Source organism: Triticum aestivum, chromosome 5D (assembly GCF_018294505.1).
Source record: "Triticum aestivum cultivar Chinese Spring chromosome 5D, IWGSC CS RefSeq v2.1, whole genome shotgun sequence".
NCBI lineage: Eukaryota > Viridiplantae > Streptophyta > Magnoliopsida > Poales > Poaceae > Triticum > Triticum aestivum.
In genome coordinates this window covers 435,829,028-435,854,282 of record NC_057808.1, presented here as the reverse complement: position 1 = coordinate 435,854,282, position 25,255 = coordinate 435,829,028, and the positions used below count along the sequence as shown (strand labels likewise).

General features: G+C 44.7%; 4 protein-coding genes and 1 pseudogene across 4 annotated transcripts; 3 read left to right on the top strand and 2 right to left on the bottom strand.

Moving 5' to 3' along the window:
• The first annotated feature begins 9,446 nt into the window (after window positions 1-9,446).
• On the top strand, window positions 9,447-13,553 carry LOC123122454 (T-complex protein 1 subunit beta). Its single transcript, XM_044542657.1, has 11 exons — window positions 9,447-9,605; window positions 9,706-9,762; window positions 10,100-10,165; window positions 10,275-10,386; window positions 10,560-10,688; window positions 11,247-11,318; window positions 11,590-11,705; window positions 11,864-11,940; window positions 12,103-12,588; window positions 12,695-13,010; window positions 13,092-13,553. Exons 2-11 carry the CDS (start codon window positions 9,706-9,708, stop codon window positions 13,236-13,238), a joined length of 1,578 nt encoding a protein of 525 aa, XP_044398592.1. The 5' UTR covers window positions 9,447-9,605; the 3' UTR covers window positions 13,239-13,553.
• Window positions 13,554-13,970: 417 nt separating this feature from the next.
• On the top strand, window positions 13,971-14,926 carry LOC123120838 (auxin-responsive protein SAUR36-like). The gene is made up of 2 exons (XM_044540824.1): window positions 13,971-14,076; window positions 14,192-14,926. The coding sequence occupies exons 1-2, from the start codon at window positions 13,971-13,973 to the stop codon at window positions 14,716-14,718; spliced, it is 633 nt and encodes a 210-aa protein (XP_044396759.1). The 3' UTR covers window positions 14,719-14,926.
• A 1,871-nt stretch (window positions 14,927-16,797) lies between these two features.
• LOC123122457 (auxin-responsive protein SAUR36-like) lies at window positions 16,798-17,468 on the top strand. The gene has a single exon (XM_044542659.1). It carries the CDS (start codon window positions 16,873-16,875, stop codon window positions 17,326-17,328), a length of 456 nt encoding a protein of 151 aa, XP_044398594.1. The 5' UTR covers window positions 16,798-16,872; the 3' UTR covers window positions 17,329-17,468.
• On the bottom strand, window positions 17,363-21,149 carry LOC123122456 (auxin-responsive protein SAUR36). The gene is made up of 6 exons (XM_044542658.1): window positions 19,780-21,149; window positions 18,504-19,686; window positions 18,310-18,418; window positions 18,122-18,218; window positions 17,731-18,006; window positions 17,363-17,623 (listed from the first exon to the last, which is right to left on the bottom strand). Exon 1 carries the CDS (start codon window positions 20,313-20,315, stop codon window positions 19,839-19,841), a length of 477 nt encoding a protein of 158 aa, XP_044398593.1. The 5' UTR covers window positions 20,316-21,149; the 3' UTR covers window positions 17,363-17,623; window positions 17,731-18,006; window positions 18,122-18,218; window positions 18,310-18,418; window positions 18,504-19,686; window positions 19,780-19,838.
• Window positions 21,150-22,253: 1,104 nt separating this feature from the next.
• Window positions 22,254-24,824, bottom strand: LOC123122455 (uncharacterized; annotated as a pseudogene).
• Between the last annotated feature and the right edge of the window lie 431 nt (window positions 24,825-25,255).

The following is a 25,255-nucleotide window of genomic DNA, read 5'->3' as shown; positions in this document are numbered from 1 at the left end:
ATTAAACCACTAGCTAGGAATGGTCAAGCCCGCCATTTTGACCGCATTTTGAAACGGGTATAAAAAATTCAAAAAGAAATCAAAAAATTGAAAAACCTTCGCATTGTGTCATTATATGTGACTAAGTTGCTAGGAAAAATAATAAACTTGTAATACGGCAATTCTTTTTAAAAAGTGTTCTCAGAAATGAGCTATCATGTGTGAAGATTCATGGCTTTCAAGTCAAATGATCAATCTTATGGCTTTCAAGTCAAATGATCAATCTTATGGCCACATTCATGGCATAGTTTGTTCAAATGATTCATATTGTGCACAAGGGTGCATCTTGGAATTCCAAACAATGTTGCCTAAGGGACTTTTCATTTTCTTTGCACGGAAAATTCATTTTCCTTTTTCCGAGTGCCCGAAATGAGGTTTTTTTTTGTGAAGGACCTACCATATATTTGTTGCAAAATTGGACCAAATGAATTTTCTAAAATATTAGGCCATATTTAATTCACAATTGACAAAATGTTTGGGTGTCAAAAGTTTTGATCCACCTCTGGTGAAAAAGACAAATTTCCGCTGACTCAGCAGGAAGCGGGTCAAATTTGAACTGCATCTGCCTCCTAGTTTGCTATTTATCTTTCCCAAAAATCATTTTTAGGTACAAAAGTATCTATTTAATCAGAGAAACTCCAAAAGTTTTCCAAGATTCAACCACTAGCTAGGAACGGTCATGCCCGTCGTTTTGACCGCATTTTGAAACGGGCATAAAAAATTCAAAAAAAGAATTTGGGAAACCTCTACATTGTGTCATTGTATGTGACCAAGTTACCAGGAAAAATAATAAACTTGTAATACGACAAACCTTTTAAAAAATTGTTCTCAGAAATGAGCTATCATGTGTGAAGATTCATGGCTTTCAAGCCAAATGATCAATCTTATGGCCACATTCATGGCATAGTTTGTTCAAATGATCTCATATTGTGCACAAGGTTGCATCTTGGAATGGCAAACAATGTTGCCTAAGGGAGTTTTCAGTTTCTTTGTACGAAAAATTCATTTTCCATTTTTTGAATGCCCAAAATGAGTTATTTTGTGAAGGATGTACCAGATATTTGTTGCAAAATTGGACCAAATCAAAATTTTAAAATATTAGGCCATATTTAATGCACAATTGACAAAATGGTTGGGTGTCAAAAGTTTTTATCTACCTCTCGTGAAAAAGATAAATTTTCGCCGATTTAGTAGGAAATGGATCAAATTTGAACTGTAGCTGCCTTATAGTTTGCTATTTATTTTTCCCAAAAATCATTTTTAGGTACAAAAGTATCTATTTAATCAGAGAAACACCAAAATCTTTCCAAGATTCACCCACTAGCTAGCAACGGTCATGCCCGCCGTTTTGACTGCATTTTGAAACGGGCATGAAAAATTCAAAAAAAATAAAAAAAAAATTGGAAAACCTTCGCATTGTGTTATTATATGTGGCCAAGTTACCAGGAAAAATAATAAACTTGTAATACGACAAATATTTAAAAAAATGTTATCAGAAACGAGCTATCATGTGTGGAGATCAATGGTTTTCAAGGCAAATGATCAATCTTATGGCCTCATTCATGGAATAGTTTGTTCAGATGATCTCATATTGTGCACAAGGGTGCATATTGGAATGGCAAACAATGTTGCCTATTTTTTTTTCATTTTCTTTGGATGAAAAACTCATTTTCCATTTTTCGAGCGTCCAAAATGAGTTTTTTTGTGAAGAACCTATCAAATAATTGTTACAAAATTGGACCAAAACAAATTTCTAAAATACTAGGTCATATTTAATGCACAATTGACCAAATGGTTGCGTGTAAAAAGTTTTTGATCCACCTCCCGTGAAAAAGACAAATTTCCCCATATTCATTTTCCATTTTTTGAGTTCCCAAAATGAGTTTTTTTAAAGAACCTAACAAATATTTGTTGTAAAAAATTTCTCCATTTTCAAGAATATTATACCACATTTTATGTATAAATGTGTGTACAGTCGAAACATTTTTTATAGATATTAAACGGTTTTTAGTTACATCATTAACATTTTTAATAAATATTTTGATGTGTAATATTTTGAACACATGTCTACATTTTTTAAGACACATTGTACATATTGTTTATATATGTTTAAATTTTTTCAAATACATGATTAACATATTTTTATGTATTCCCAATAAAAAAATATCTTTTTATACATAGGTTTTGATGTCTATATTTGTTTTTACACATTGTACATTTTTGTATACATATAAAACATTGTTGATATTGGTTAGAAAAAATTAAATACATCATTAATATTTTTAGAAAATCTTGTTTTGTTATCTACTTTTCCATATATATATATATATATATATATATATATATTGTAAAATTTTCATATATACGTACTGATAATTATTTTTGCATACACATTAAACTTTTTTTATACATATCTAATATTATTTATGATTATCATTTTTTATATGCATGAAACTTTTCAAATGCACACATTTAGTTTTTTAAACACGTGATTACATGTTTTGAAATACGTATTAACATTATTATTATTTTGAATTACATGTTTAGTTTTGTAATTGCTAAACCATATAGCAAGATTCACGAAGGGGTTCATTATTTTCCTATTCTAATGAAAAACTTGTTATTTTCCCATTTTCGTTGGGCCGAATATATGTTCTTTTTGAGTAATATGAGGGCATCCCACATTTCTTCCTGGATGGGCCGAGGTCTACATGGCATACATATTTTTTTTAAAGAAGGTGGCCTCGTTCCACCGAGGCCCAAGCCCACCTTGAGCGACACCTTATGTACCAATGCATCCACGTTCACAACCTCATGACCATTTATATTGGTCGTAATCAGGTGGAAAGAAGGTCGTTGACCACTCTTGTCTGCTTTATGACCATTTGGTGTAAGACAATTTCAGGGTTTGAGCCCTTCCAAGCGAAATGGCCGTGGATTTACGACCAATTCAGCCGGACCATATACATCAGTATGTATGATCTCCAACAAATCTGTTGCTCGCTCCATTGTTCCGGAGAATGGCGTTTTAGTCATCTTGCCCATGAGGCATGGTTCGCAAGTACCAAGTGATTCATAATCAAGTGATTCCAAAAGTCCATCAGTATGGAGTTTCTTCATGCGCTTTACACCAATATGACCTAAACGGCAGTGCCACAAATAAGCTGCACTATCATTATCAACTCTGCATCTTTTGGCTTCAATATTATGAATATGTGTATCACTACTATCGAGATTCAATATAAATAGACCACTCTTCAAGGGTGCATGACCATAAAAGATATTACTCATATAAATAGAACAACCATTATTCTCTCATTTAAATGAATAACCGTCTCGCATCAAACAAGATCTAGATATAATGTTCATGCTCAATGTTGGCACCAAATAACAATTATTTAGGTCTAAAACTAATCCCGAAGGTAGATGTAGAGGTAGCGTGTCGACGGCGATCACATCGACTCGGAACCATTTCCCGCGCGCATCGTCACCTCGTCCTTAGCCAATCTTCGCTTAATCCGTAGCCCCTGTTTTGAGTTGCAAATATTAGCAACAGAACCAGTATCAAACACCCTGGTGCTACTGCGAGCATTAGTAAGGTACACATCAATAACATGTATATCACATATACCTTTGTTCACCTTGCCATCCTTCTTATCCGCCAAATACTTGGGGTAGTTCCGCTTCCAGTGACCAGTCTGTTTGCAGTAGAAGCACTCAGTCTCAGGCTTAGGTCCAGACTTGGGTTTCTTCTCTTGACCAGCAACTTGTTTGCTGTTCTTCTTGAAGTTCCCCTTCTTCTTCCCTTTACCCTTTTTCTTGAAACTGGTGGTCTTGTTGACCATCAACACTTGATGCTCCTTCTTGATTTCTACCTCCGCAGCCTTTAGCATTGCGAAGAGCTCGGGAATTGTCTTATCCATCCCTTGCATATTATAGTTCATCACGAGGCTCTTGTAGCTTGGTGGCAGCGACTGAAGAATTCTGTCAATGACACTATCATCCAGAAGATTGACTCCCAGTTGAATCAAGTGATTGTTATACCTAGACATTTTGAGTATATGTTCACTGACAGAACTATTCTCCTCCATTTTGCAACTGTAGAAATTATTGGAGACCTCATATCTCTCAATCCAGGCATTTGCTTGAAATATTAACTTCAACTCTGGAACATCTCATATGCTCCATGACGTTCAAAACGTCGTTGAAGTCCCGGTTCTAAGCCGTAAAGCATGGCACACTGAACTATCGAGTAGTCATCAGCTTTGCTCTGCCAGACATTCTTAACGTCGTCAGTTGCATCTGCAGCAGGCCTGGCACCCAGCGGTGCTTCCAGGACATAATTCTTCTGTGCAGCAATGAGGATAATCCTCAAGTTACGAACCCAGTCCGTGTAATTGCTACCATCATCTTTCAATTTTGCTTTCTCAAGGAACGCATTAAAATTCAACGAAACAACATCATGGGCCATCTATCTACAACAACATAGACATGCAAAATACTATCATGTACTAAGTTCATGATAAATTAAAGTTCAATTAATCATATTACTTAAGAACTCCCACTTAGATAGACATCCCTCTGATCATCTAAGTGATTGTCCGATCATCACGTGAGATGGAGTAGTTTTCAATGATGAACATCACTATGTTGATCATATCTACTATATGATTCATGCTCGACCTTTCGGTCTCCAGTGTTCCGAGGCCATATCTGCATATGCTAGGCTCGTCAAGTTTAACCCGAGTATTCTGCGTGTGCAAAACTGGCTTGCACCAGTTGTATGTGAACGTAGAGCTTATCACACCCGATCATCACGTGGTGTCTCAGCACGAAGAACTGTAGCAACGGTGCATACTCAGGGAGAACACTTATACCTTGAAATTTAGTAAGAGATCATCTTATAATGCTACCGTCGATCTAAGCAAAATAAGATGCATAAAAGATAAATATCACATGCAATCAATATAAGTGATATGATATGGCCATCATCATCTTGTGCCTTTGATCTCCATCTCCAAAGCACCGTCATGATCACCATAGTCACCGGCGCGACACCTTGATCTCCATCGTAGCATCGTTGTCGTCTCGTCAACTATTGCTTCTACGACTATCGCTACCGCTTAGTGATAAAGTAAAGCAATTACAGGGCGATTACATTGCATACAATAAAGCGACAACCATATGGCTCCTGCCAGTTGCCGATAACTCGGTTACAAAACATGATCATCTCATACAATAAAATTTAGCATCATGCCTTGACCATATCACATCACAGCATGCCCTACAAAAGCAAGTTAGACGTCCTCTACTTTGTTGTTGCAAGTTTTACGTGGCTGCTACGGGCTTAGCAAGAACCGTTCTTACCTACGCATCAAAACCACAACGATATTTCATCAAGTTAGTGATGTTTTAACCTTCACAAGGACCGGGCGTGGCCACACTCGGTTCAACTAAAGTTGGAGAAACAGACACCCGCCAGCCACCTATGTGCAAAGCACGTCGGTAGAACCAGTCTCGCGTAAGCGTACGCGTAATGTCGGTCCGGGCCGCTTCATCCAACAATACCACCGAACCAAAGTATGACATGCTGATAAGCAGTATGACTTGTATCGCCCACAATTCACTTGTGTTCTACTCGTGCATATAACATCTACGCATAAACCTGGCTCTGATACCACTACTGGGAAACATAGTAATTTTAAAAAAATTCCTACGCACACACAGGATCATGATGATGCATAGCAACGAGAAGGGAGAGTGTGTCCACGTACCCTCATAGACCGAAAGCGGAAGTGTTAGCACAACGAGGTTGATGTAGTCATACGTCTTCACGATCCGACCGATCCAAGTACCGAACGCACGGCACCTCCGAGTTCAGCACACGTTCAACTCGATGACGTCCCGCGGGCTCCGATCCAGCAGAGCTTCGCCGGAGAGTTTCATCAGCACGACGGCGTGATGACGGTGATGATGATGCTACCGACGCAGGGCTTCGCCTAAGCACCGCTACGATATGATCGAGGTGGATTATGGTGGAGGGGGGCACCGCACACGGCTGGGAGAGATCAACAGATCAACTTGTGTGTTTAGAGGTGCCCCCTACCCCCGTATATAAAGGAGCAAGGGGGAGGCCGGCCGGCCCCTTGTGGGCGCGCCAGGAGGAGGAGTCCTCCTCCTAGTAGGAGTAGGACTCCCTTCTTTCCTACTCCTACTAGGAGGGGGAAAGGAACGGGGAGAGGGAGAAGGAAAGGGGGCGCCGCCCCCCCTCTCCTAGTCCAATTCGGACCAGAGGGGGAGGGGCGCGCGGCCTGCCCTAGGCCAGCCCTCTCTCTCTCCACTAAGGCCCATAAGGCCCATTTTTCTCTCGGGGGGGTTCCGGTAACCCTCCGGCACTCCGGTTTTCTCTGAAACCACCCGGAACACTTCCGGTGTCCGAATATAGTCGTCCAATATATCGATCTTTACGTCTCGACCATTTCGAGACTCCTCGTCATGTCCGTGATTATATCCGGGACTCCGAACTACCTTCGGTACATCAAAACACAAAAACTCATAATACTGATTGTCACCGAACTTTAAGCGTGCGGACCCTACGGGTTCGAGAACTATGTAGACATGACCGAGACACGTCTCCAGTCAATAACCAATAGCGGAACCTGGATGCTCATATTGGCCCCCACATATTCTACGAAGATCTTTATCGGTTAAACCGCATAACTACATACGTTGTTCCCTTTGTCATCGGTATGTTACTTGCCCGAGATTCGATCGTCGGTATCTCAATACCTAGCTCAATCTCGTTACCGGCAGGTCTCTTTACTCTCTACGTAATGCATCATCCCGCAACTAACACATTAGTCACATTGCTTGCAAGGCTTATTGTGATGTGCATTACCGAGTGGGCCCAGAGATACCTCTCCGACAATCGGAGTGACAAATCCTAATCTCGATCTATGCCAACTCAACAAGTACCATCGGAGACACCTGTAGAGCACCTTTATAATCACCTAGTTACGTTATGACGTTTGGTAGCACACAAAGTGTGCCTCCGGTAATCGGGAGTTGCATAATCTCATAGTCATAGGAACATGTATAAGTCATGAAGAAAGCAATAGCAGTAAACTAAACGATCAAGTGCTAAGCTAACGGAATGGGTCAAGTCAATCACATCATTCTCCTAATGATGTGATCTCGTTAATCAAATGACAACTCATGTCGATGGTTAGGAAACTTAACCATCTTTGATTAACGAGCTAGTCAAGTAGAGGCATACTAGTGACACTATGTTTGTCTATGTATTCACACATGTATTATGTTTTCAGTTAATACAATTCGAGCATGAATAATAAACATTTATCATGATATGAGGAAATATATAATAACTTTATTATTGCCTCTAGAGCATATTTCCTTCAATCACCAATACATAGCAGGGAAGATCTGACTCCGATCTCAGGAACTTGAGAAGTTTCCAAGTGTTCTCTCTCTCTCTCTCATATTAGCTTCTCCATAGATATTTGTAAGCCGCCATTGTTCTTCTCCATCTATTCTAATTTTCATATCAATATGATACTAGGAATAGTGAATCAATCTCATTTTAACATAATTATTCTAGTACATAGCCAAACCGCCATTGCGGCCATCACTCCCTACGGCACAACTATTATCAAAGCCCAACCTAGACGCTAGATTATTTGTTGTAGTGCTACCTTTGAGTTTCCTATAGACATAGCACTCGGGGGGCAGTCTTTTGCACTAACGTGTGTACCTCTCGAACTATCATGTGTTGCCAATCCCGCAACAGTTCTAACTAAGAATACTGGTGGTACTCCATGCCGGATCTTGCCAATTTTTCATCAGAGTTCATCTTTTTTTAGGGTGAAGTTTCCTGTTTTGGTTTCTTCCTATCCCTTCACTTCACATATTGAGGTGGGAGAGGAGGACATGAAGCCCGTCACCAGATTGCCCTTCCTTGATAGCTGCGGCTTCTTGCATGTTCTTCTCTCTGGTGACATCATGATCCTTAACATTAGTATGCACATTTTATGTACCAAGGTCCAGCTTCGTTGCAACACTTTCCTTGTCCTTCTCTTCACCTACCGGAGCTGACATATTCTTTAATGGGCTAGTCGACGAGTCATCCAACTCGTACTCTCCATCTTCATCCAAGCTTGTCCTTCCCCGAAGGTCACTTCCAGGGCATGTTTCATGTGCCAGTCGAGCCACCACCACGGTCCCGACCTCACGCACCCTTGAACGGCATGCCCCTGGCCAGAGCAGCAAAACCACCTCGACTAGCACTCCAGTCACTAAAAATGACCTTCTTATTGGTTATCGCCATCATATAGTCCTCATACTCTATATCATCTGGCCCATGAACCTCGTCTTAGGTTACGACCAAGGATGTCAAAGAAGCCGATCTTCTCGTACTTAACTGGCATAAAAATTCGCTCCTTCCCATTAAGGTTCAAGGGTGTAAACCTAAACCCTGGATGGGTTCATCTCCATGTTGTTTACCTGGCCAATCCTATGAGCCATCTGATCAGCAATGCCTTGCAACCTAGAGGATCGGAGTATCATCAACCTATGCCCAGACGTTGACCCGCTCCAGCTTGACTGATCCTGGTTTTTCTTTGCCGCCATATTCCTCAATAAGTACAACCAAACCGCGGAAGATTCACTAACCCTGATGCATGACCTTGTTTTAGTCACCTAGGAAAAAGCACTGTATCATGAAGAGATTGTCATCAACTTCCCCGATCTCCAGTTCGTGTGCGAAGTTCCATGCATATTTCATAGTATCCTCGAATGCATTTGCACCAAAGAACTTGTTCGTGTTCACCTTTGCAACAGCCAACCATCTAGCAGATTTGGAGAGAGCCGAGATTTCCTCTTCGCCCACAAAAATATCATCAAGCTCTTCGTCTTTCAGCTTCATCGCCTCTTCTAAATCGATTTCCAACCCTGCCCTTGCCTTTTCCTCCTGCTGCGCCGCCTGGACTCCTTGAGGACGATGACACGGCCATCTGGCAGACGAGTGCAGTCGCGGGGTGGGGACTATTATTAGACCAGGGACCGAAACAAGGTTGACTAACTCGACGCCGATGGGGAGACGACGGAGTACAAAAACCCTAGATGCCTAGGGTACAAGGCTGTCATAGTTTGCCTTTTTTTTGAGAAAATGCCGTAGTTTTTTTTTTTGAATTCTAGATTTTTTGGATTGTAGTTTGCCTAATAATCTAGAGAAGAGAACTCTTTTGCACAGTTTTTTTTAGCTTTTTTTAGGGATAGTTTTTTTTTTTTAGAAACAGGGGTAGGTTTTTTTAGTCGCCTAACAGAAGCGGGCCGAGTCCACTGGAGGCCCAGCGGAGCGACGCGCGGCCGCACATCAAAAGGCGCTAGTCGCTACTAGAAGCGCCGTTTGAGCTGTGTTCTCTTCTGCGCCACTGCTCCCCGCCGCCGTCCCGCCTCCGCCGCCGCCGCCCCGCCAACGCGTCCTCCCCGACGAACTACGGGACCGAGATCCGCCGGCCTCCCGCCCCGACCCGTCACCCGTCCCCGAGGTACTCCGCCCGGCCGCCCCCCAGTCCCCTTTCTCCGTGGCTGGATCAGCGCGATGCGTTCCTGACATTTTTTTCTTCCTCTCTCTCTGTGGCTGGGCAGATGGAGAGGGTGCTCAAGGATGACGCCATACAGGAGAAGGGCGAACGCGCCAGGATGGTGAGACGACCACCCAACCCCCCCTCTCTGATTCGCTCGGTTCCACTGTTGCTTTAGGTCGGTCGGTCCGTTCGTTCGTTCCACGGTGCTGCTCTCCCAGCTGAGCACCGCGGAGCACCAGATCGGGCGCCTGAGCGTTCCCCGCCGCCGCCTAGTGGTTTCGCTTCATAGGATCTGTAGGTTACTGTGGCTTACCGATGCTCTGTTGCCGTTGCAATGGCTTACCCATCTCCTTTTATTTAGACTGCAGAGGCTGTAGATTGCGTGCTTTGTCGAATCGTCGTTCAGCCCCTTTGTTATATGGGCTTCTAATTCATTCGGTTTCGTCTCCTGGCAGGCATCTTTCGTTGGTGCCATGGCGATCGCGGACTTGGTCAAGTCCACACTGGGGCCAAAAGGAATGGTATGTGTGTGCTGTTCTCAGAGAAATGGTGCATTTGGACAAAAGATGGCAGCCATTCAAATGCTAGTGTTAGTGTGTTTCCCTTACATGATGCCTTGTTTGTGTCCAGGACAAGATCCTTCAGTCGACTGGCCGAGGGCGGAGTGTCACTGTTACAAATGATGGGGCTACCATTTTGAAGTCCCTTCACATCGACAACCCTGCTGCCAAGGTCCTTGTTGGTATCCTTTTTGTTTGAACCTATTGCTTGGTGATGTTCATGCTAAGGCGATGCTTGTTTCTAGATCTGGCAGTATAGGCTTCTTATACCTTTTCCTGACCTCATTTGATTACTTGGTTGTATGGATGTTCTCCCTAATTGAAAGAAGTTGTAGTCCTTAATGATGATTCTTAGACATCTCTAAAGTTCAAGATGATGAAGTTGGTGATGGAACAACTTCTGTTGTTGTTTTGGCTGGAGAACTGTTGAGGGAGGCTGAGAAGTTGGTTAACATGAAGATTCACCCCATGACTATTATTGCAGGTAATCCTCATTTTAGACATGGTTTATCTAAAATGTTAGCCCTAACAGGCTCACATTTAAAAATTGTGCAACATCTTAATTACTACTTCAATACATGTTACTGATTATTGGGTGAGTAATGATACTACAGCAACACTTACTTAGCAGTCAGGACATGTGAAGTCTGAAAATGAGATCTCGTGCTTTCATACTTGTGTTTTTGAATTAGTCGTGCTTAAATGATTACAAAGCAGCTCCCTCAGTCTAGGAAACTTCTGCATTGATGCCATTTTAGAAGCACAAGATAGCATCTTGAAAAACCAAAATGTGAAAGCAGTGCACTTCTGCATTGATGCCATTTTGTCAATGGAGAACTACAGCCATTCGTTTTCTGTTCAGTTTCATGTTTGCTTTTCATTTCTTGTGTTGTTTTGTTTGATTATTTATGCAGAAACGATACACATGATATTTGAAAGAGAAAAGAGATACACATTGTAGAACTGTTTGCAAATCTTTAGCTTATCATTTGGTTACATGTGAACATCTCTAACGCTTTGTCATCTCCCTGAACTATATTAGGTTACAGAATGGCTGCTGAGTGCGCCAGAAATGCTTTGTTGCAGAAGACCATGGACAACAAAGATAATACAGGTCACTTATTTAGTTACTTTGTCATATATGATTTTGTTACTATATTTATGTAATCTTCTGTTAGTTATTACTTGCGTGGAACAAAGTTTATGTTTACTTCCTGGAATAGCTTATAGGACCTCTGGTATCATTGGTTGTCCTAGTTGGGACCTGGCAGTAATTTCAGTCAGATGTATAAATTTTATTGCACTCATTATGCTTTATAGTTTATGTATCAAGATTTCACCACCAGGAATATTCTTCTGACAATAAACCTTCATTGGTGCTGCAGACAAGTTCAGATCAGATCTCATGAACATCGCCATGACTACACTTAGTTCGAAAATTCTCTCTCAGGACAAGGAGTATTTTGCTGAACTTGCAGTTGATGCTGTCCTCAGGCTTAAGGTAAAAAGGGCTGGGGGAAGTTGGTCATACCATATCTTTTCTATATGTGGGATGTTGTTTGAAGTCTAGTTCAGTAGTTCTTTATTATTCATTCACATTGTTACATTCTGTTGGTAAAATGTTGATTTGATATCATCACACTTGTTCACTGGTGGCAGGGTAGCACCAACTTGGAATCAATCCAAATTCTGAAGAAACCTGGAGGATCTCTTAAGGATTCCTTTTTGGACGAAGGGTATGTTCTTTCACAAACTATATTATGGGAAACCTTTGCCTCCGTTTCGAAAAGAAATATATTATGGGAAACCGTAGTTCTCTTTTATCCCAGTTATATTATGGTCCTATATCAGGTCCAAGCAGACTGGTATCCGTTTAACATTCTGAATCTGTTTTGTAGGTTCATCCTTGATAAGAAGATTGGCCTTGGTCAACCAAAGCGAATTGAGAACGCTAATATTTTGGTTGCGAACACCGCTATGGATACAGATAAAGTTAAGATTTATGGGGCACGTGTCCGGGTGGATTCGATGTCTAAGGTTGCAGATATTGAAGCTGCCGAAAAGCAGAAAATGAGAGAGAAAGTTGAGAAAATCATTGGTCATGGGATCAACTGCTTTGTCAACAGGCAGCTAATCTACAACTTTCCTGAAGAACTTTTTGCTGATGCTGGCATCCTCGCAGTTGAGCACGCTGACTTTGAGGGCATCGAGCGGTTAGCTCTTGTCACGGGTGGTGATATTGCATCAACTTTTGACAACCCAGAGTCTGTTAAGCTTGGGCACTGCAAGCTCATCGAAGAGATTATGATTGGGGAGGACAGGCTGATTCATTTCTCCGGGGTTGCGATGGGGCAAGCTTGCACCATTGTCCTGAGAGGAGCAAGGTATGTCTTATTTGTGCAGCTCCTTATCATGCAGTGATAACATTGTATTATTCGGTCACTCTGTTTTATTTGGCCACACATTGAATATGTGCCTTGTTGTCTACAGTGAGCATGTGCTTGATGAGGCTGAGAGGTCCTTGCACGACGCCCTATGTGTGCTTTCTCAGACAGTAAATGACACGCGTGTCATATTTGGCGGTGGATGGCCTGAGATGGTGATGTCCAAAGAGGTGGATGAACTTGCAAGGAGGACCCCTGGGAAGAAATCTCATGCTATTGATGCTTTTTCGCGTGCCCTGCAAGCCATCCCAACAATCATAGCTGACAATGCTGGTCTGGATAGTGCCGAGCTGATCTCCCAGCTCCGAGCCGAGCACCACAAGGAGAACAGCACTGTTGGAATCGACGTCATCAGCGGCGGGGTAAGCTCATCGTGACAATGATTTTGTATCTGAACCTGTACCTGAGGGAGTTTGGAACTAACATGGTCCCCTGTTGTGCAGCTGGGAGACATGCAGAAGCGTGGCATCTGCGAGGCGTTCAAGGTGAAGCAGGCCATCGTCCTGTCGGCGACCGAGGCTGCGGAGATGATCCTGAGGGTTGACGAGATCATAACCTGCGCCCCACGCAGGAGGGAGGACAGGATGTGAGATACCCACGAGCTGTTTTGATTGATGCTGGGCTATCTATGTATGGTTTGCCGAGTTGTGGCTGGGTTACCGTGGGTCCACGGCTGCTTTAAAGTCTCCATTTCGATTGTCGTCGAACCCTGGCCCCTAAGCGACTGGAACTTGTTGTTGGAGTAGCTAGCGTTCTGTAGGGAGTGGCTTCAGTTTTCTCGAGTTATTTTCCACTAGAGAATATAGTGATGTGTATGCTGTAACCTTGTTTTAACTGCATCTTTGCATGCGGAGGCGCTTATTTCAGAACATGCATGCACTGCTGCAACTGTGAGTTTTCCATCTTGTCTGCTGTACTCTGTTGGACATGAACCATTGCTAGCAGTGTGTGTCCTGCCAAGGTAAGAGATATGTATGACTGAAACTGGATCCAGTCCTGTTTGCAACTATATACAGATTAATTGCAATCCGTGCTCTTGATTATATCCCAGTAAAATAAAATATAGGATGAAGTATGTAGTGCTGGCACCTGAGAATGAGTAGAGCTATCTAGTCTCTGCAAGCAACTTAAAGCCCCAGCCTTTAGTTGATGGTCTGTTTGAGCAGTGCCGTCTTATTGTCAACAGGTTACACATAGCTGGTGATCATTATCAGATGAGCAGCTGCCTCTACTGAACCACATAGGCTTACATATGTACTCATGTCAACAAGATAGGTTTGGTTTGGTTCTATTCAAGATATGTACTCATGTCACCACGTGAGATGCCGAATATCAAACAGATCATGTGCTCGCTTTTCAACGCCAACGATATGGAAGCAAATGATACAGATACAACAGACATTTGGCCCCGCCGCGATCTGATCCAAAGTAATCATACCGCAACACTTGCATGCGCCCATCACATGGCCCTGTCCTGCGCCGGCACGATGATGCCCTTCCCGTCGTCTCGCCTATAAATCCAGCCAACGGCCCAGCTCAACAGCATCACCTGATCGGCACACATACCCACCATCAGCTGAGCATCACAACATCCATAACACACTTGCTCTAAATCTCCAGCTGAAAACCAATTACCCAGAACCAGCCAACAATGGCCGGTGCCAGGGACTTGCTCAGCTGGCAAAGAGGGTGGAAGCGCTCGGGAGGAAGAGGCTCACCGTGACGGCCAAGGAAGACCAAGGATGCTGCACCTCTGCACCGGCCAAGGGCCACTGCGTCATGTACACGGCCGACGGGAGGCGCTTCGAGGTCCCGCTGCTGTACCTCGGCACGACGGTCATTGGCGAGCTCCTGAGGATGTCTCGGGAGGAGTTTGGCTTCGCGAGCCATGGCGAGATCACGCTGCCCTGTGACGCCACGGTGATGGAGTACGTCATGTGCTTGCTGAGGAGGAATGCCTCTGCCGAGGTCGAGAAGGCGGTGCCTAGCTCTATGGTGACGCCTTGCCATTACACAGGCTGTGTGATGATGCCTACCGTTGGAGCCAGCAAACAGATTTGCTGTTTGTAGCTGCTGAAGAACAGCAGGCGTAGACGCTGATGATGTCTTCTGTCTTGAGCAGTTTGCCTGGATAGTGTAAGAGAGTTAGATAACACACAATAGGAGAAGGAAAATTGTATGTAGAGCAATGTGATCATCAAAGCAACAACCAGCAGGAATGTGGTCAACCAGCACTTGCAGCAATTCTTCTCTATTTTTAAATGTCAATGGTTTCATACTGCTGCACAGATGTCAATGGTTCCATGCAATCTATCATCTAAACCAGGACATTACAATGATCAAGAATTTGTGAATTAGTGAACTGGCCAGGTGGTACAGGAGCCATTTTAGGATGAACCATCAGGAAAATATTTAGAAACCATCAATACAAGAAGTAGGATAAAAATTACAAAATGGAAGAGAAAGCAGGCAGTACTCCACAAGGAGATTTATTTTGGGGGGTAAAAGACACTGATGTTTAGCTGTTACTGAATTGCTTAATGTTCTACCCACAGAACTTTACAGAAAGTGTCGACACAAGATTTAGTAGATGCCTGTTATATATTCAGAATCTTCAGACATGCAGCTGGCTGAAGGCCCAAAGGGATGTGCAGAGAAGGAGCTAAGGAATGGCTACTGCCCACAAGTTAGGTAGGCCATCAAGAACTAAGATATGACACTGTTCCACAAGTTGTCTGTGCTGCATCAATTAAGACCGTCCCTTTCGCACCTAATAAAAATGTTAAGAACACGCATTCAAGTACAATCGCAAGTTCCAACTAAGTCAGCTTCTCATCTGAAAAAGAAAAACTGTTGACAACTATAGGCCCATGGTTTCCTTCCAATTTCTTCCCTCTGTCCCAAAATATGTGTCTCAACTTTAGTATGAACTATGTTAAAGGATGTGACAAATAATGTATTTTTCCCATGAAAATTGTCTCTTATCTACATTTCCTGTGACAAACGAATCTTACATCAGACTCCACAGAACTCCTCTCGGACGTAACCAAAAGAAATATTTCACTAGCTAAACTAGTACCTAAGCACAGAGAGCAAATTGATGGTTGAGTCCCATCGATGGTGCCACGCAGCTAGCACAGTAGCTGTGGCCATGCTCAGCAATGGAGCTCAAGAACGCCCTCTCGACCTCCTCAGAGGCCTCTCTCCTGACCAGGCACAAGACATACTCCATCACCGTGGCATCGCAGGGCAGCGTGATCCTGCCTCCATCGCTACCGCTTGCAAAGCCAAACTCCTCTTCGGACATCCTCAGGAGCTCGGCGAAGACCGTCGTCCCAAGGTACACCAGAGGGACCTCAAACCGTGCTCCGTCGGTGGCATACACCACGCAGTGGCCCTCATCGGCAACCACAGACGACGTTGTGCTGCAGCACTCGTCGTCGGCCGTGTCTGAGGCATGCTGCTGGCGTTGGGCTCCGGCTCTGGCAACCAACATCCGCTGGCACTTCTTGGCCAGCTGAGCAAGTTTCTTTGGATGGATCATGGTTGATGAGTCCGATGTGTTCCTGACTGGCTAAATTTCAGTTTGGCACTGAAACTCAGAAGGCGTGTTGTAGATTGTGATGTGGCTTGCATATGAGATGAAGTCTGTGTTGAGCAGGCCATGGATTTATAGTAGAAGGGGGAGAGGGCTCAGGGAAGTGCATATGCGTGTGGGTTGTGTGTAGCTATCAACGAGAGCGTTGGGCAGGGGACAATGCCATGAGTGCTCTTCATGCAGTGTTGTTGCAACTAGCTGCAGACAGTGTGATGAATGATTTTGGTGAGATTTTCAAGCACTATCCATGTCTGAAATGTGGTTCGGCTAGAGACCCTCATGGGCTCCTCATGCCATTTCCCCAGCAAACCCATCACGACGTGTGTAGGCGAGACGTCCAGCCCAAGCTCTGGCAAGTGCCAAACACTTGGCCCCAGCAGAACCTGATCCAGATCTCATCATGGCACCTCCAAAACGGCAGCAGCACATACACCATGCCTCCATGCCCACAACATTGTCTCCCTGCCCAACCATCACGTGCTCCACCATGTGGGCGCTCGCTTTACCCTTGATCTATAAATCCATGGCTAAGTGCCCTCACCACCACTTCATCCACAGATAAAGGCATTCCAAGCTCCCTCTCGCAGAAGAATTTCTCCCGCTTCCAGAAACACAAATAAGCCACCATGATGAGTGCCAAGACACTCGCTCGGCTGGCGAAGAAGTGGCAGAGGGTGGTGGCTATCGGGCGGAAGAGGCTGACCTGGTCGTCATCAACGTCAGCGGAAGAAACCGGAGGGCCGTGTGGCACATCATGCTCATCGGTGGCCGGCAAGGGACACTTCATCGTGTACACCACCGACGGTGTGAGGTTCGAGGTGCCGCTTGCGTTCCTTGGCACGACAGTCTTCGGCGAGCTCTTCAGGATGTCCCAAGAGGAGTTCGGCTTCGCAGGCGTTGACAGTGGCAGAATCACGCTGCCCTGCGATGCATCGATGATGGAGTACGCGATGTGCTTGCTCAGGAGAAGTGCCTCTGCAGAGATGGAAGCCGCGTTCCTCCACTCCATGGCGATGTCATGCCATTATCATGCGGCAGCACATCTGGGAGTTAGCCAGCCTTTTGGTGTCTGCAGCTCGTGATTAGCGTCTGCAGAGATATAGGAAAATAGGAAAAGGCAATTAGTTTATGTGAAGTATTTTGATCTTTGTTAGAAGATGGGCAATAGTAAGAGACAATGTTCTTCCAACGAAAAGAAATGCCAAAGCGGAATTAATGACAAGTCATTGGATAGATTCAAGGGTGTGGCCCGGAACACTCAACTGCCCAGCTAAATGCAAGGAAGATACCAGGAAATGATCGGCACACGCTATGCTAGCGACCATGCAGACCATGGGTGGACAATGAGATATGGAACTTCCCAGCAACTTGCCAGATCTGCAGCAATCAAAACACTGTTAAACCAACAAGTACCTAACATGCAGTTGCAGGTGTAAGTGCAAAGTACACCCAAAAGCAATGAAGTGAGCTCCTCTTCACCTCACCTAATTGCAATCACACAGTTGCTGCAAAAGCATGAACTTCAAATCTCTTGATACAGGAGGCTGAATTGAATGAAACGCCGCCATAAACGCTGGACCCCGGATGGCCCCACAATGCCTCTGCCCAATTCAGCAGCGAAGACTGTTGTATGCATCTTATCACCCAGACACTAGTCCACTATCCGTGCCTCCATAGTGCCATGGCCCAGCAGAATCAAACGATTACACTGCCTCCTTCAGGAGCCACCATTGCACGCATCGAGCTCATGGCCTTGTCCCCTGCCCAATGCAAATTAGTCATACGTCTATGCCTATATATTCAGGGGCTAGCTAGTAGTGCACCATCACTTCATCAACAGACTCACAGCAGGCTAAACATTTCTGAGCAACATACCTCAGAACCATGGCCAGCAGAATGAAATCTGAATCTCATTGCCTCCCTCCTTTGGGAGCCACCGTTTCACGCACCGAGCTCATGGCCTTGTCCCCTCCTGCCCAATGCAAATTAGTCATATGTCTATGCATGTATATTCATGGGCTTCATCAACAAACTCACAGGCTAAGCATTTCTGAGCAACATACCTCAGAACCAAGAACACACAGACATGACCATGATCCATCCTAAAAGATTTTCTCAGTTGGTGAGGAAGTGGCAAAGGGTCAGGACAATATCCAGCGACAACAAAGCAGGCTGCACGACACCACAGGGCACAGATAAAGGCCACTACACCGTGTACATGGCCAATGCCAGGAGGTTTAAGTTCTCCTTGACTTACCTCAACAAGACGATCTTCGGCGAGCTGCTAAGGATGCCCCAGGAGGAGTTTGGGCTTACATGCGATGGCAGGATCACACTGCCCTTCGATGCAGTGGTCATGGAGTATGCCATGTGCTTGCTCAGAACAAATGCATCAGAGGAAGTAGAGAGGCCGTTCCTGAGCTCTATAGTGATGCCTTGCCAAATCCAAGTATAGTACGGTGTCACTGCACCAGCAGCTTGCAGTTTGTAGCTCCTGAATATATGCCAAGCTTTTCCCTCAATTTTGCATGTTTTTCCATGATGTAAAATAGTTCAACACCGCAGAATGGAAATTACATATTAGCATACCAGCTTATTGCATCCTACAAACTACCATTAACTACAAGTCTACAACCATATATCATTAGGACATAGGGCGCAAGAAAGCAATTTACTTTAACCTCGGGATTCAGAGTATAAAAGCTAACGCCTAACAAGCAGCACTACCATTAAGAGAATCAAAGATGTGATTATATTGTATGCTAAATAAATTTAAAAAAAAATATAATTTTCTGTTGCACTTATCTTCCAAAAAGTGTACTGAATCTGTATACAAGAACAACAAATACATACCCTTTTCAGAAGAAAATAGTCCAAGGAAGTTACCGTACTACAATATGTTCAACAATAGGATTTATTTGATTTCTGGGTATTGTCTACAAAACAGAAGATCGAAAGCAAATATCAGGTAGATGTGTGATATCCTACTTTCTTCAGAAATTGTTGAGTTTCTTCCCAAACTGAACTGATGTACCACAAAAGGCAGTTAGGGCATATTCCGGCCTGCATTTTCACTTGGAGTGTGGCGAGCTGACGAGAGGCCACCCAGCTCACGCAAGTAGTCTCCGGCACAATTGAAATGGTACCCAGAAGCACACACTTCCAATGGCAGGCGCTTGAAGCGTTCATCTTCCAGGCAACAGACTGCAGTTCCTACCTCAAGAACCTCTAACCAGCTCAACCCACCTCCATCTGGGACACACGATTCAGTTCCGACAGTTCTAGGTACAGTATGCTGATCATTCATCCAATCCTCCTTCCGCATTCCCTTCGCTGCGCCATCACCATGTTCTGCCACCTTCTGGTCAGGCACATCCTCTCCTGTTTCCTTCCCCCACATATCATACCGATAAACTTTCTTCAGTACTCTATACGGCGAACTGCAGCAAAGGCCAAAGTATGTGTCAAATAGCCAAATTTCTCTCAGTAAAATAGTATTTTTTGTATCATTTCTCGTGATAGTAGGATCTTACATCAGACTGTACAGGGATCTTCAGGTTCTAACAAAAATAATCACCAGACAAGCTAGTAGCTAAGTACAAAGAGCAAACTGATGGCTGAGTCCCATCGATGGCGCCACACAACTAGCACTGTAGTTGTGGCAATGCTCAGCGATAGAGCTCAAGAAGGCCCTCTCAACCTCCTCAGAGGCCTCTCTCCTGACAAGGCACAAGACGTACTCCATCACCATGGCATCGCAGGGCAGCGTGATCCTGCCTCCATCGCTGCCGCTGGTGAAGCCAAACTCCTCCTTGGACATCCTCAGGAGCTCGGCGAAGACCGTCGTCCCTAGGTACGCCAAAGGGACCTCAAACCGTTCTCCGTCGGCGGCGTACACCACACAGTGGCCCTCATCAGCAATCATAGACGGTGTTGTGCTGCAGCATTTGTCGTCGGCCGTGTCCGTGTTTGAGGCATGCTGCCGGCGGAGGGCACCGGCTCCGGCTCCGGCAGCTAAAATCCGCTGGAACTTCTTGGCTAGCTGAGCAAGCTTATTTGGGTGGATCATGGTTGAGTCTGATATGTTCTTGGATGGCTAAATTTCAGTTTGGCTCTGAAAGTCTAAAGGTGTGGTGTAGATTGTGATGTTGCTTTGTAGATGAGATGAAGAAGTTTGTGTTGAGCAGGCCATGGTTTTATAGTAGAAGGAAGAGAAGGGCTCATGGCAGTGGGTTGTGTGTAGCTATCAGCAAGAGCGGTGGGCAGGGGACAGGGCCTTGACCCTTGAGTGCTCTCCATGCAGTGTTGTTGCAACTAGCTACAGACAATGTGATGAATGATTTTGATGAGATTTTCAAGCACCATCCATATCTGGAATGTTGTTCGGTGAGAGAGCCCCATGGGGTCCTCGTGCCATTTCCCCAGAAAACCGATCACCACGGCTAGCTGTACAGGCAAGGCATCCAACCCCAGCTCGGCAAGTGCCAAACACTTGGCCCCAGCAGAACACTTGATCACCATCCATCTCTGAAATGTGCTTCTGGATATAGAACCCCATGGGGTCCTCGTGCCATTTCCCCAGCAAACCCATCACGACGCGTGTAGGCGAGACGTGCAGGCCAAGCTCCGGCAAGTGCCAAACACTTGGCCCCAGCAGAACCTGATCTAGATCACATCATGGCACCTCCAAACCACAGCACCACATGTAGCATTGCACATGGCACTTGTTAGAGACACTGTTCTTTCAATGTGTATATGAAAAAAATTCAAAGATAAAATGATCGATCACATATTTTTTGGACCTAAGCATGAAGCATTGTTGAAAACATTTCTGCACAGTTATATGACCTCAGATCCAAAACTAGTACAAAGGAACATTGGCGTGGGCTGGAAAATATTCACAGATGGAGAAGGAAACTGACCATTTGTAGAAAAGCTGCTGCGTTTTGTTCAACCAAAGATAATACTGCTGAATTATATTTGAATCAGACCAGAAAACCTGCGAATGTACAGAAACAGAGGGTACTGAGACATTTTCCTTTCAGTGTATATATATATTAAATGAGCTCATCCACATCCGTGTTTGGCCAAACTAAATATAACTAGTTATATCCCTGTCATGGACAATGCAAGAAAACTATTCATGATTTCAGGTCTAAGAAATGAGCCTTGCGTTGCAACTTCATTACCACAGTACTACTCCCTAGAGATGGACTCGAAGTCAATTGGAAAATGCAGTAGAGATACCATGAATGGATGTCACATGCAATGCTAGAAATCATGCAGACCGTGAGATAGGGAGCTGTCAGGCAACTTGCTAGATTTGCAACAATCAAAGCACTGCTGAAGCAACCAACAAACACCTAGCATGCAGCTGCAGCTGTAAGTGCAAAGAATACACACCCAAAAGCATATGCGGTATCCCACTGTGAGGCTGGCTCTTGACCTCACCTATTCAGAGATGATTGCTCTATACCTCTGCCCACTTCAGCACCAAGAACCATAGTATGCAGTTGACTGCCCAGCCACTAGTCCACTAGCTTTGCCCCAAGTGCCATATGGCCCAGCCATATCTGATCTGAATCTCACTGCCTCCCTTCGGAGCGACTGTTGCACACACCAAATTCATGGCCTTGTCCCCTGCCAAATGCTAAGATGTTAAATCTCAGTGCTTCAACAACAGCCACAAAACAAGCACCGCTGAGCAGCAACATACCTGAGACTAGAACCGAGAACCAGCCATGATCTTGTTTTGCTGTAATAGTCAGGAACTAAATTGCATAGTGATACATAACTTTTACTTGTATGCTTAATGCTTCATCAGCATTAAGATCTTAGTTTTTAAGATATGCAAACAAGCTCAATTCTCTGTCTAGTTAGATCAAACGGTTACTGGTCAACTTAAGCGAAAAAATCGTCACACCTTCAGCGGCATTGTTACCCCATTTCAGATATAAAACCAATCAGAAGGAAACTGTTTACCCCATTTCAGATGTAAAACCAATCAGAAGGAAACTAACAACCATAATGGGAAAATAATGTTACAAATGACACAAGACTGAGACAATAATAAAAAGACAAGACCAACGAGAAGATAAAAAGAGTGGACCCACAACAGATAAGTACTCAAGCTAAGAAGCAAAGTGACTCAATGACGCACAGTAAAATAGCAACCTCCAGAAAGATAAAGCTCATGACTTTGTCTCTTGCCAAATAGGCATACATCTGTTACACTCGTTAGCCGTAGCTTATGACTCCAGTATTCCCTTGCTACCCTAAAAAGCTCATCTCATTGAAAGAAATACACCATGATCATTTCAAATAGGCTGATTCAACTGGCAAAGAAGTAGTCATGTCATCACCTCTCTCTTTCTGCCCTTCCCTTGTAGCCATCAATGCCGGCACTTACCCTCGAGATACAGTATCTCACAGTTGTCAATTCTGCAAACTAGAGACTTCTTCTCATCCTTGATAGAAAGTAGAATGCCTCTATCTCTGCAAGTTTTTCCCCATCACCATTAATCAGAGCTTCTTTATATGATCGCAATGCTGTGACAAGAACAGAGTGAGTTTCTTCTGTGCCCACAGGGTCATCATCCGCAACATTGTCTCAAGTAACTTTGGTTTCCAAATCCTCCTGAGACATAAAATGACTTCAGTGTAAGTAAGGATTCAAGTGTTTGTATAGACCAATCGTAGAAGGTCATAGATTCCAATGGTACAACACAGATCTTTAGAAAAAATAGTACGAGACAGATTTAATTGGCAACGAGTGAAGCAATGGAAGTGAAATGAGATGTGTAAAATGTAAATACATCAAGGCCTTATAGTGGTCAGGATTACAAAGCATTGTGTAGACAGTATTTTAATGGAGAGACATTCTAGCCTAAGATACTATCAGTGCACAGATATCATATAATCTGCAATGACCACATGCAAAAAAAAAAAAAGAATCCTTGTATAAAATCTGCAATTGAGAACTTGTATTATGAGTTACACAACATAATGCTACTGTGACTAGAGTAAGAATTAAGTCATTGCTCTATAACCAACTCAAAAACAATTGACCAACCAGACTTGTACAAACTCTTTTTTTCTATCAATGCATCGAGACGCAAGACTTTTTTTTGTTTTCTCATGAAAAAATGCTAGCAAAACATGAAACTGAAGGCAGATTTTCACACCTATACAATAATCAATTGATCTCAAGTAACTTAAATGCATATGATGCAATGACCAAACTCCGGGGGGGGGGGGGGGGGGGGGAATTTCGCTAGTGTCTTGGAAGCATGGGCTCACCTTGTTGCATACCAAAGAAGGCGGGCACGCCATGATGTAGGGATGGACACTATGATCAAAGAACTTGTTTACCTTGTCTGTTTCCAGGCACAAGGATAGGCAGCACCTGGTATACCCATCATAACAAAGAGACAGGTACAGAAAATCACCTATGACCTCCGCAGGATGCACAATGACATCATGATACTCTTGTGAACACATAGAGAAATCAACAAATTCACTCAGTGCGAAAATCTTGTGCAGCATCCATTTCTCAACGCCGTCACCATCGGCTCTCCGAAACCAAACAGCGAGCATTCCTTTGCTTGCAAGAAAGTGATCTATGAAAACCAAAGACAGCCTCCCATCCTTGGTCAGGCCAAGCTTAAATTCTGTGGAGCCCATATCTTGCAATGGCGGCGGCAAATCCATTCGAGATAACCGCAGCGTCCCAGTGTCGAGGACGACTATATATGGTTGACTAAAGTGTTTCCAGTAAACTAATCTATCAAATTCATTCAGCGGCATAGCAGTGGACTTATCATGCCCAGGCTGCGGCACTGAGGTGTCCACCCACGGGAAACACTGCCACTCCCTGCTGTCCGATGAGAAGACAGAGAAGCGGGCCAGCGTCCTCCGCCGCCGCCTCCGGCGACGAACACATACCACACGGAACAACCTCCGGTCCTCTTCCGAGAAGATGATGCGGAAATCAAGATAGCAGGGATCGCAGGCCTCCTGAGGCGGGTAGGGGAAGATATGCAGCACCTGCGTGAGGGGGTTGTAGGCAGCGATCTGGTCGGTGTTCTCGTTGTGGAGGAAGACGTAGCCGGAGCAGCAGCCGTTGAACGCCCACCTACTGTCGTCACCGTCCTCCGGTAGGCGGGTGAAGAAGAAATCGGAGCCGCGGACAGCAGCGGCGAGGTCGGGGTCGGAGCGGCTTCAGAAGGGGATGAAGGCAGGGAAGGCGGTGCGGCAGGGGTCAGTGAAGTAGCCAAGGAGCTGTGGCGGGTGGAGCGCCCGGAAGCGGCGGCGGAAGGCGGGGGAGGAGCGGACGGCGCGGAGGAAGGTGCGGCAGGCGAGGGCGGCGCGGACGAGGCTCGGGAGGGAGGGGAGGCGTACGAGGATCTCGCGGAGGAGGTCGTCGGTGATGGAAGTGATGGTGGTGGCGGTGGCCGCTGGATCATACTTCGCCGATGCAGGCGACGGCGCCGGCGCCGGTGGCTCTACTTGGGGGGCCATGTCTGCCTAGTTCGAGCTCCAGCGGCGGCGGCGCAGTTCGGCTCGGATTTTCCTTGAGAACGGGATTACGGAAGGTAGGTAACGGCAGACGCGTGGGCTGTGGGGCAAAAGGCCGGCCCACTAACTCATCGGACGGCAATGATTGGGCGCTGCTCATCGCATAGTTTTTGTTTTGGAGGCATGGCTACGTTTTTAGTTACTCCCTCCCTCACCGGACAAGAGAAGTATACCCTAAAGAGTCCTTAAAAAAAATACCGAGTCAATTAGGGCATTTTCAACAGTTGTAAGATAGATGTTGATAAATTCGCCGCATAGGACATAGTGATGATGTTGCATGTAATAAATGTGGAGAGAGAGCAAAGTTGTATATAGATTCACCAACAACCTTTGCACAAGCTCCAAGGTGAAATAGAGAGCAATCACATTTATTTTCTCACCATCTATTGAATACCTTAGATACAATCCATTGGAGTAGCTTGTTGATTGATG